Genomic DNA, 12451 nt, shown 5'->3' with positions numbered 1-12451 from the left:
AGGGCCTTCCCGTATTTCCCACTCCCCCTGCCCCCCCCCCCCCCCCCCCCCCCCCGACACGGCTTACTCATCCGTGGGGTTCCAGCAGTTCAAATGGACAGAAGCAATCCCCAATCACTCCTGCCTCTTAAGGCCCTGATTTGAAAATAGCGTTAACTGGCCCTGAGGCTGGCACCATTCTGTTTTACAGTCATATAGCATTACAACCATACAACAAACTGGTACCAGCCTCAGGGCCAGCCAATGCCATTTTGAAATCAGGACCAGAGGGGCAGTGACTAGGGATCACTCCTCTCCCATTTGGATTACTGGAACCCCATGGATGGGTAAACTGCATTGGGGGAGATGTAATATGGGATGACCCAGAGGGGGGTTAATTTTTTTTTTTTGGTGGTGCAGAGGATGGAATTGTTTGGCAATAGTGAGAGACCAGGCTAGAGGTTCTGTTTTGGTGGGAGAGTGGAAACCCAGTTCTATCCTTTCTTTTTGGATTTTTTTTCTTTAATTTTCATGTTTTATTTGGCTCAAATACATGAACTGTACGAAAATAAACATCAAACGGGAAAAAAAATGAAGAAATATTTTTCTTCAGTCCTTTCTTCAGTAGCTGCACTCCCCTACTAGAACCTCCAAAGCGCCATAAGAAGGGATTTGAATACACTGCCTTCACAGCTTGCAAATTTTATCTCATACATATTCATTGTGGATATCCTGAAATCCTGACTGGCTGGGGGTCCTCTAGGACAGGTTTGGGAACCTCTCCCCTAGAGAATCAATGGGGAAAGGAGCAGGGGGAGTCAGGTCTGGAGATTAACTTCCTCTTTTCTATGCCGGTGCTAAGGTAAAAACAGCCCAGTGCCAATTTCCCTCCCATATGGAGTGTGGAAGAAATGTGGTACAGTGAAGACCGGGTATGGGCATTCAGAAGAAATGAAATAGGAACTGAAACAAAATTTCCTGTTTCATTTTGGGTCATTTTCAAAACAAAGGGCCTCATTTTCTAAAGGCCTCATTTTCTAAAGGCCTTTCCTAACTCCAATATTATTTAACTCCCAACAATCAACACACATCACCAGCAATATCATTATTAGCTACCTATTACAATGTAATTATATGTATTTATCTGATCTTCCTTTTCCTTCTTAATCCAAGTTCGATCTTTCCCTTGTTACATGTAACTGCCTTTTTCTGCACTTTTGTTCAAGTTTTAAGTTTATTTTGCACCCCTGTTTCTTGTGAACCAGCATGATGGGACTATCGTCTTGAATGTTGGTATATAAAAAACGTAAATAAATAAATAAAAATAAATAAATAAATAAAGTATCGCAGGCCTGCGATACTTTAGAAAATTGCGCTAATGGGGGGCGGGGAGGTCGAAATGGGGGGGCGGTCCTGCGCTAGCCGGCAGCGATCGCACCGCCGTGGTGCGATCGCTGCCGGTTTCGCACCCAATAGCGCCACCATAGAAGGTGTAGTTATTGGGCGCGAAATAAGCAGCGAAAAGGCTCCTTACCTTTTCGCTGGCGGCGCCGTCTTCGCGGAGTCGGCCCCGGTGACGCCCCGACTCCTCCTCTTCCGGGGACGACTCCGCCCCGATTTAGATAGTGCAGGCGTGCGCTACCTGCGATAGCCTTAGAAAATAAGGCCCAAAGTGATTTAAATTCTGACAAAATTTCATCAGAATCTTGTTTTGTTTCGAAAATCTAAAAAAAAAAAAAAAAGTCACCCGTCCTAGTGAATAGGTTGAGACCGAAAGCAGAGGTGCGGTCTCCTCCCGAGCATGATGCTGGTGCTTTCGCCTAGCCCCATGCCCAAGACTGGGGCCTCGCTCAAGCATTGGCCGTGGCCTATGCCTGAGCGTGATGCCAGGGTTCCCTCTTCCTTTCCCATTGTTACTGCTACCTTTTGCTTCCTGTGCCTGATGAATTTGACATGGTTGCTCAGTCACTAGTAGTAGCTGCTAGATGTTTTTAATGTTATAAAAAACGGAGTGTATTACAGCACTGTACACCAATATTAGGGCTGGATTTACTAATGCCGCAAGGCACAGTGAATCCCGCGGTAATGGGGGGTGGGGGTGAAACTGGGGGGTGGTCCTGCGATCGCTGCTGGCGTCGCACCAAATAACTACACCATAAATGGTGTAGTTATTCGGCGTGAAACAAGCGTACCTTTCGCTGTCGGAAGTCTTCGCGGCGTCAGCCCCGGTGCCTTCCCGACTCCTCCTCTTCCGGGGCTGATGCCGCCCCGACTCCACCCCCATCTTGATATCGCACGCGATAAGGGACTTTTCACGTGCGAAACGTCCCTTATTGCGTGCGACCCGCTTGGTAAATATGTGGAAACACATAGAACAGAACATAAGATATGCCATACTGGTTCAGACCAAGGATCCATCATGCCCAGTATCCTGTGTCTAACAGTGGCCAACCAAGTCTCTTTTGCTACAAAATGTGCCACCCATTATCTGGTTGATATGACTATGAAGACTTTCATTAAGAAATAACACAGGCTGTGGAAAAAGAATCTCACATACACATATACTGACTTCTTTTTCCACATACTGAAAGTCAGAGAGAACAAAAAATAAATAAAATGAAAGATGGTGTTTTACCTGGTCAATGCAGTGGTTACTGGTCAGGGACACTGCAGCTATTAAAACAAAAACAGATCACTCTTTGCACTGCAAGGGCACAGAGAGAGAGACCCACTCTTACTCCTGCCTGTTGAAAGATATAGTTACTCTGCGACAGTGGACAGACAGAGAAGTGCAGTGTCTCCTCTCGCACAGTGACAACAGGAAACAGCACAGCCCACCTTGCTTTAAGTTTGTACTGCCTTTTCTAAAGTTTTTCTTTGGCTCTGAGAATGAGCTTCAGAAGCACAACCTCTCTGAAATCCAGCAGAAAGACGAGGGAACAAAATGGGACTGCTCAAAGTTTCATCTTGCTTTCAATTTCAGTTTAAAAAAAAAAAAAAGAGGAACTCGTTGTCAAGCCATACAAGTACCAGCTAGTATAGGCTGGTTAAAAGCATGCTTGACCTTGATAGGTCCTGATCCTTCCTTTTTCCTTTCCCAGATTCATTCTGTCTGGCTTCAGAGGCTTGCCTTGAGTAGAAAAAAAAATATCCTGTTTTGTTTGCCCCATAGGCTCAGATGGAAACAAAAAAAAATGTAAATTAAAATTTTTGTTATTATGCGGGGAGTGTCCATATCTCTTGTTTTAAATGAAACAAAATGAAAATATCAGATCAACCATTCATTTCAAATGAATGCACATCCCTATTCAAGCACAGCAACAGAACATCAAAGCTGCAACCAGTAATTGAATAGAAAGTTTGTTATATTTCTACCTATATACCCTCTCTATTAGTAAGTGAAACACAAATATGTGGGAGTTCTATAGGAGGTCAACTTTCGAGGTTTCCCTAAGCATTTGTTGTATCGATTTCCAATAACGAATTATTATTGGACACTCTGCGCAGTGTGCAATTGGCATGTGTCCTTGGAAGTGTGAACAAAATAACTGGACAGACTGGATGGACTATTTGGTCTTTTTCTGCTGTCAACTACTTTGTCATCTACTATGTAATAATCCTACCTAATATGCAATAATGTTCTTCTTTAACTGCACTCCAGTACTTAGTCCCAGAGTAAATCTTATGTGGAGTGTGTATGTTGACATTTTTTAGTTTGAAGCAACTTATTGTAACATGAAATCTGTGAAAAGCGGTGATATGGAATTATGTGAATCTGTAATGAGTGCACTTCTTGAATGGAATGTACTTCATAAGAAAAAAAGAGGAAGACTGAATGAAGGATAGCACTTTCAAAGTAACTGGCTCTTTCTAAAAGCAAAAGAAGTTAGTAGTTTATCAATGATTATGCTGTATATAACTTTGTTAAATCAATAAAGCTATGGTCTACTTCTATATGTTTGTTTATGACTTTGTCACTTGATAAAGTCCTCAGGTTCCTCCAGATCCTATCTGGCTAGGATGATAGTGACTGATCTTTCCCACATCCATCTCCAAACTCCGATACCTCCAGTGTAATCCGAGGGGGATGCAGTCCCTTGGAAAGTCCAGTTAAGTAAAACATTACTCTTTGATTCCACATGTAACCTATGGACTGGGTCCCTTTCTAGGAGTCCATGAGACAGAGACACAATACTCGGAGCTAAGTGGCATTCCCACTTTATTCAGTCTCTTCAGCCTGATCCTGCAGGATTCTCTGTATGTGTGGAAGATAACCTCCTGGTCCCCAAACATTAAGTTGGGGCTTGTTTTAAAAACCAAACTTGAAACAAAATTGGTGTTCCAATATAACTTTACTGATGATTTGAAGTAAATATAAAATAATGCAATTTTGTACAAAAGTCTTTTCAGATAATATCCATAAAACAAGCCAACTGAGAAAATAAGTAAATCTGTGGTTTTTGGATTTGGTTGCTGGATATTAACTTCTCTACGTTTCTGTTTCTGGTGTACTGGATGGACCCAGCTGGTTGGAACTATTAGATGGGTGCCCCACACTCTCCTCTCCTCTCCATTTCTTCATCAACTTACGCTGGATACTGGGTAAGTATCCTACCTTCTCTAATCCTTCTGCAGTGCTAGCACCGACCCTTTCAAGCTGAGAGAACCAGATGGGAAAAATATAATCAGTTCCCAAATAAATCAGAAAAGAAGGGTGGAAAAACTTCCTTTGAGTTTAGGCTTCTCTAGCTGGGCTCTTTTCACCCAGTTCTCTCCATATATTACTCCCTTATGGTGGTTCTTCCAGCCACACTCTTAAATATGGCTTTTTCCAAAAGAAATGTCTGCCTTCAGTGGAGCTCTGGCCTTCTTCCTACTAGAGCTCCACCCCCTTTTTTTTTGCTGTCTCTTTTTTTCTTCCTGCAACTTTATTGCTAGGTGCTTGACTCCTGTCCCTGGGTCTTTGTCTGTTGTTCTAGCTGACCGGCTTTGTTTGCCTCTTTCTGCTCATGTTCTCTGTGAGGTATGTTGACTCCATCATAATCTTATATATCTATAGATTCTTTTCAAAAAAATAACTGTGTGATACAGCTAGAAAGTGGCAGCAAAAAAAAAAAATGTTTTTTTTAATTAAAATACAATGGCTTTCCATGGAACAAAGCTCATAAAAATTGTATTAGTTCATTTCTATAAAAATTCATAAGATACTGATATCTTCATTGAAATTAAAGTGCTACTTTGCTTGCTTGACATTCTGCGGTACTGAGGCATGAATGCTTTGATTACACAGAGATAATATAGATAAAATGTAGAAGCAACAAAGTTCTAGGGGGTGGTTCTTATCTTGTTAACAATTTGCAGATTTATTTTGGCATTCTCAGCAAAATTTACTTGAGAAATTTAGATTGAGAAATAAAAACCTTACGCCAGTAACTGCACGAAATAGGAGATGTTCTAAAGTGCCTTTGGGCATGTTTGCATGGTGCTGGAAATAGACTGCTTATGATAAATGATAATTTTGCTTGATATCAGCTGAAATAACATTGCCTGGGAGCAAAACAAAATGTATTTGCATAAAATCATCAGTAAGAAACTTGGCATAAAATGCAAAATAATATTTAGCAATGCGTATATAGGTCAGAACAGTGCTTGAAGCACATCTTCACCAATTCTGTTTACAGTTTGAAATATGCAACTTTTTTTTTTTTAAGGTTAATCATTGTAATTCACACTGTTATAAAAGAGATTCTATTATACATGGGCAAACTCTTCCCTCTGTACAGCTGACAATATGCATGACCGAGGTATCTTCCATGCACATATGTTCCTAGAAGACTGAAAAAGTTTGTATCAAGTGGACGGACACAAAATTAAAATGTGTGAATCTCATAACTTAATATTTATTATCCACTATTTCTCCCTGTCTACCTTTAATATCTGGGCTGCTTTTCCTGCATGATTTCACAGGTTCCTTTAGGTGCTTTTGCTTGCTCTGAAGATTTCTGTGTCTTTAGATTCTTTCAGAAAAAAGCGTACTTTTTATTACCTTGAACGGCAAATATATGTAGGCTGACTAGGCCTCCCACAGGTTTACGTGAGAAAACTTCCAGCAATGGGAGGTCCCGGAGGTATAGCAAATAACTGAGTGAGACTAAGGGTCCATTCCCTAAAGTAATTCTATGAGGTGGAGATGAAATCCAGAGGCCAGTGAGAGGCAGCCACGGGGTTGTGGCTCTCCAAGGCTCTTGGAAGGGGGAGGATGGTTTTCTTCCCTTTTCATCTGAAGGTTGGAGTAGATTCTGTAAAGGAGTCAGCAAGACTCAGGAAGGTTCCCTCTTCCAAGGTCTAAGGGATAGAGGAATTCATTCAAGAGACTGGGCTTCCAACCAGTAGGGAGCTACAAGCTTTGAGTGGGAGAAGCGAATTTTCCTGGCTTCAGGGGATTCATAGGGAGAAGATGCCTATTCAGAGAGCGCCTTAGAGAGTATATCCTGGAGGGAGTCATACTCATGTGGGCTGAGAAGATAAATCTTGTGTGGATCTTGGTATCTGTGACCAGAAGTTGCATTTTCTTGTGCTTTTCAGAATGTTAAAACTTTACATCCTGCTTTACTTTTTTGTAGTGCTGAATTGATTGATTTTTCTTAAGTAAACTTTATTTTTGTTTTGGAAAAAAACACTTTGGGTAGATATTCAAAGCTGGCTATGTAACTTATGGGGTCATTTATCAAAATGCATTAGGCCATTATCGCGGGCGTTAGGGCCCTGATGCCCGCGATAAATACCGCAACACGAAATGAGCATGCAAATTTAAAATCTGTATTCAAGTGGGAGGAGTCTGAGCGGAGTAAATGGAAATGAGGGTTGGTTAACGTGGCATGCAATAAAGCAATGCACACTAACGCGGGATTTAACGCAGGAAATAACTACATCTTTTTGCTGTGCATTTTGCCTGCGTTACCTGTGTGTTATCGGCCGATACGATATTTATCCTAAATGCCAGTTCAGGAAGGGGAGAAGGAGAGAGGGAGAGAATCTCTGTGGAATCAAGCGAGGTAGAGAGTAAATGGTACAAATCTACTTTTCTTTCACCTTGCATCACGCCAAAACACTTTAAATCTTCACTGATGGTAATTATGCTGTTCATACATATGACTGTGCATATAAAACTGCTCCCCAAAACCCACCTCACCCCACAAACCTCACCTCGAGTTACTAGTGGCCCCTCTTACAATGGTATAAATAGTTAACTTTTGTGAGCCCTCTCGCTCTCTCTCCCCAACTTGCAATAGGTTTTATTTAGTTAAAACTTACCCGGCTAAGTTACGATGTATATTTAGCAGCACGGTGAAGCTGCTAAATATATGCATATATTATATATATGCACTTAGCCAGATAAGTCTACTTGGCTAAGTTTAGACTTGCTCTATGGGGATTCTAGATTTACATGTATATTTATACAGCTAACTCGCTCTGCTCCAGATCTGCCCAGTACACGCCTACTTTTTCTGCGTGTAACTTCTAGCCATATACAGGATTTATATGGCTAAGCAGTGGCTGCCGAACATAGGTGCATATTCAGCGATTGCTAATTAGCTACATAAGTCCCACTTATCTGTCTAAATAGCACTGAACACGCTTTGAATATTGGGCCCCTAGTGTATGGACTTTTGTTTTCAAGTGTGACTGTGATCCTCTTGGGCCTTACAGCAGAATCAGGATTCCAGAGATGCAGTGAGTTGGAGAGTAGTCTGTAGTATCTGATGGTGATGCCTAGTACAAGGAGTTTACATATATTTTTTGCAGTATTACAAAGGACATTGATTTTGATGCTTGTTATGTACTCTCATAATCAGAATTCAACTTTTTAAGTTATTTACACATAGCATCCATTTAGAAATACAATCTTGCAATTATAAGTAAAATCTGCTTATGTGTTTATTTTGGGCTCCATTTGCCCTGCTCATTTTGACCTTTGGAGAGCGAATGGTAAGAAATATTGGGGTTTTATTAAACAGTAACTGGCATAAAGGAGATATTCAACAGACAGAAAAGTAATTCTCAGGGCTGAAAAAAAAATATTCAGTGTGGGAGGGAGGAAGAGACCTCAGATATGTTCCATTAAAACAACATCAAGCTGTGAACTAAATGCATACGATAGTGAAAGCAATCAATAATCATTGAACTGCACACACACTAAGCAGCATACCTCATCCTCTGATCATCAGGAGGAAGCATCTCCACCACATGGAGGGGTCCATTTAAATTAACAACATGCAAGGAGATCACAGGATTTTCACATCCAGCCTAAAAAATCACAATCAAAATCAAAAACCAGGAAAAGAATGTACAGGACAGATAAACAAATAACCTATCAACCCTACTATAGGACATAATGTTCCAGATAAACAGAGAGAGAGAGAGAGATGCACTTGTCACATATACATTTATTTTTATGACAGAAGACTGAATGGAATCACACAAAAGAAAGCCTTATAAATAGCAAAACGAGGTAATCTCAATATAGTTCAAAACATATTGCCAAACTTATAGATTTATACATTTGGGACCATCATACCGCCCCCTCTTTTTGTCTTTTAGAACATGAACTGTGTTCCATCAACAGACTAACGGGGTTATCATTTAATCATCGGTCCTTATTTTTTAAACATTTTTACAGCATAACGTGATAACAGTGAAAATTAAATAACTTCCCCTTTGTTTTAGAAGATCGTGATATTGTCAAGCCCAACACGATATCATGTTTCGCTATAGCTGCTTCAGGGGCTAAACAGCAATTTTCAGCACAGTATTTTTCAGCGTTGTATTTTTTGGTCCCGTAATAATTTTTGCAGGTACCAGTCGGCTTCTATTTCGAGTATATCATGGTGTCAAACATTAAAGACGCCATGTTATACTCAAAATAGAAGCCGACTGGTACTCATAATATACATGATGGTTATTTTTAAAGAGTAGCTTTCACATTGCACACTAGGGAGGGAGGGACTCTTTGGGAATGGCCCAGAACATTGAGAGATTTTTTTATGATACTAGGCTATTAGCATTTTATGCAAATCATATTCACAAGGGAGGAAGGGTTGGTAATTTTCCAACTGGCTGCAATGATGCAATGTCTATTTGTAACTTTTAGTAGGTATGTGAATTCATTTAAAACAAAACTGTAAAACGCAATGGATAAGGCTAATTTGTTTAATTTGTGGAGACCCTGAAATGAATCAGGGGCTCCATTAATGAAACAAACCTTATATGTTCATTTTTTTTTTAAACTAATAATTTGGGCCTAGGCCCAAGCACAATGCCGGGGTCTTGGTGAAGGCATGGGCCGACGCCGGTGCCTCAGCCGAGACTACTGAAAATTAAACTAAAAAAACAAAATCTTATCTGATCTGTTGGGTATCTGACAAAGGCCGGGTCCTGATGCCGAGACCTAGGCCTGGAGCCAGGCCCAACACCATGATCCGACTTGAAGGCAGGGTCCCAACACCAGGGCCCAGACCCAGGCCCGAGGTCAGATCCCAATGCCAAAGCCTCGGCAAGGACCCAGGCCCTACACTGTGACCCGAACTGGAGGCTGGGTCCCAATGCAGCCCCGATGCTGCAACCCAGCCCAGAGGTTGGGTCCTGATCTTGGGGCCTAGGCACGAACCCAGGCCCAATGCCGTGACCCGATCTAGAGTCTGGGTCCCGACACCGGGGCCAAGACCCGGACCCAGTCCCGACACTGTGATCCGACATCTGGGCCTCAGCCCAGGGTCAGGCCCAGGCCTGGAAGCTGTTCTTCAGGTGCCCTCTTCTTTCTTCGGTCTGCAGCACAATGATGGCGTCCACTGGGATCGTGCCAGTGTTAACTGAAGCTCGACCTCAACAGACAGCGCCATTTGGCTTATAAGTGCTGAAGAAAGAAAGGGACCAAAAAGAGGCTTCCAGGCCTGGGCAAAGTCATTATTAGAAGTCATTATGTAAAATGTTAAAACTCATGGGTCGGTACATGACGCGACACCAAAGTGCTGGTGTCTGACAGCTGTCTGAGGCCCATTAGGTGTTAGCTTACTTGTTTTCTGTTAGATTTGAAAAATGTCATCCCTGTAGGTAATTGCCCTCCCCAACCTCCACATGGCCTCAATGAGGCTATGAGCCTCAATGAGGCTATAATCTCACGCTAGCCACATTGAGGGTGAGCAATTTTCAGACTGCGATTTATCCAGGTAAATGCTTTATAAATAAAGAAATCACCTTGAAAACTGCCCTCTACATATCTTATTGTGTAGCTTTGAAAAGTCTTAGTTTATTTTATTATAGAATAGTTCACTTGTATATCCAGGAGTTCCTGGTTGACTGAATAGTGAGGTTGGAAAGACAATTTAAATAATAGAAAAAGCCAGTTGCCTCCTCCTTCCTTGATGCACTGTTATAACTTCCCCTTGGGTAGCCTGTGTCCGGGGAGGAGGAAGACAAACCAGTTTCTATTATTTTTCGGTTGTGTTTACAAAATTCACCAGGATACATTCACGACAGACTTTTATCTTTGAGTACTACAGCTAAAAAGTTGCCCATGTTCAGGCAACATGGGGGCTTCTTCTTGTAGCTGAGGGAGGCCTTCCCAGGTCTGCTCAGAGCAGGAAGGAAGTCCTTCCCGTGGCTTCTCAGGGCTGGGCAAGGTGGGAGGCAGAGCCTTTCACAGCCATCAGTGCTGTATACCAAGATGCTCTTATCAATTAAATAAAAATGTAACTGAGGCAAAGAATGGATATTTCTGCTCATTTTTTATAAACAGTTTTTAAAATTCTAGCTGTGAAAACTGAGCTCTGACTTGTGGAGTTAGGGAACCGTGAACAATTTGAGGTCAGATATGAATAAGACAGATTTTGACCCTGAGTTTTATCAGGAAACACATATCAGTTGGGAAAATCTATCAAAGCTGGAAAAAAATATCCAGATGCAGCAATCCATTTGCTTCAGCAGTCTCCAAGATCAAAAAGTTAGATGTTTGGATTGAAGAAGATTTTGTGACTTTTCCTGTAAAGATGTTTTGTTGAATGACCCTGAAAATGTTAAACAGATTTGTCTAACCAGGTGGTGAATCTCTTGTAAAGGAGTTTGCACATCCTGAATGGCAGTGCTCCTGCTCGTTAGCTCTACATCCTGCACCATGTAACAAATGCTGTATTTGATTTTTGTCAAAACATTTTTTAGAAGGGGTGAAAAGGAGGAAGGAGAGGGTCTTGTGCATTCTATAACTTTTGATTTTCAGCCCTTCCTAATCTCTCTGAAATTCATCATGCAAACTTCGACTGCTAGTTAATATTACCCATGAAGAAGAAACCAAAACCGCATCTGTGGTACAATGATGTGCAAACTTCTGCATCTTCAAATTATAGGCCACACTCTCCACAATAAAAAGAAAGTAAAAATGGAAACAAAAATATTGTGTTGTAATGAAGAGTTTTCAAAATAAGGTATCTTACCTTTGGATAATGATATGTTTTCACAGTAGGGTAAAGGGAGCCTGTGAACATTGGAATCACCATGGTAGGGACTTTGGAATCATTTATTGTAGCATACGCTAATCTGGCGCCATCTGGAGACCACCAGTGTGCAATATGAGTCTTCAGTATCTCCTCTAGTAACAAAGAGAAAAATGGAAAAGGGTCACTATAGACACATCAGCTAGAAATGTAACCAATGGACTGTCAGGCATCAAACTGTAGTACCATTCATGAAAACGTCCTCAACTTTTTCCTTTGGAGACAATGTAAGATTTCAGTGGTTATACTGGTCTTGGTGACAATTGGATTCTTTGAAATCTGCAAGCCCTTTCATTGGAAAAAACATAAACATTATTCAAAATTAATTTGTATATGTCCTTATTGGGAAAATAGAAAAGCAATCCATTTGTCCATTATTGTGTAGAATATTTAATGGATGGAGTTGGCTTTTCTATAGTAGTTTTCTTTTAGAAATAGGAATTTTTGTGAGCCTTTTATTATACATACTTTATAAAAGATAGTGCAACCCAGTCTTCTGAAAGAAGAGCCTTTAAGATTTTATATATATTTTGATAGATGCAAAGCAATTTTTAGAAAGTGATTTTCATTATATGACACTAATTGCTCTCTCTTTTCTTATTTTCTTTGTACAGTATTGAGTGAATATGCCTCTCCCCCAGGGCCTATAATCTTTTCTTAACATGATCCTGCAGAAGTTTGCTATTGCCTTGTGTAGCCCACAGAACACAATCTTCTCTGATAGTCCCCACTGAGTGTTACGTTGGAGATGGACCCCTGGGCCGAGGTGGGGTTGATGCTATCCGTAGGAGGGATCCTACCGGTCCCCACTGTCGGCAGGCTGAGTGGGCTGAAGGACAGAGGCTGTCTGGCGCGTCACCAATACCAGCCCTCGTTCCCCACGGGTTGAGCCTTTGGGTACCGGGGCCGGATGGACTTAGGTGGGC

The 12451-nt window shown here is 41.4% G+C and overlaps 1 protein-coding gene across 1 annotated transcript in view; it reads right to left on the bottom strand.

Moving 5' to 3' along the window:
* Window positions 1–12451, bottom strand: part of DPP6 (dipeptidyl peptidase like 6) — a 1747714-nt gene that overhangs the window by 198203 nt on the left and 1537060 nt on the right. The window contains exons 9-10 of the mRNA XM_029588457.1: window positions 11466–11620; window positions 8189–8286 (exon numbers count right to left, since the gene is read on the bottom strand). Coding sequence (XP_029444317.1) covers window positions 8189–8286; window positions 11466–11620 — 253 coding nt within the window. The remainder of the gene's footprint in view (window positions 1–8188; window positions 8287–11465; window positions 11621–12451) is intronic.

Source organism: Rhinatrema bivittatum, chromosome 2, assembly GCF_901001135.1.
Source record: "Rhinatrema bivittatum chromosome 2, aRhiBiv1.1, whole genome shotgun sequence".
NCBI lineage: Eukaryota > Metazoa > Chordata > Amphibia > Gymnophiona > Rhinatrematidae > Rhinatrema > Rhinatrema bivittatum.
Note: the sequence above shows the minus strand (reverse complement) of the source record. Positions and strands in the feature narration are given on the sequence as shown.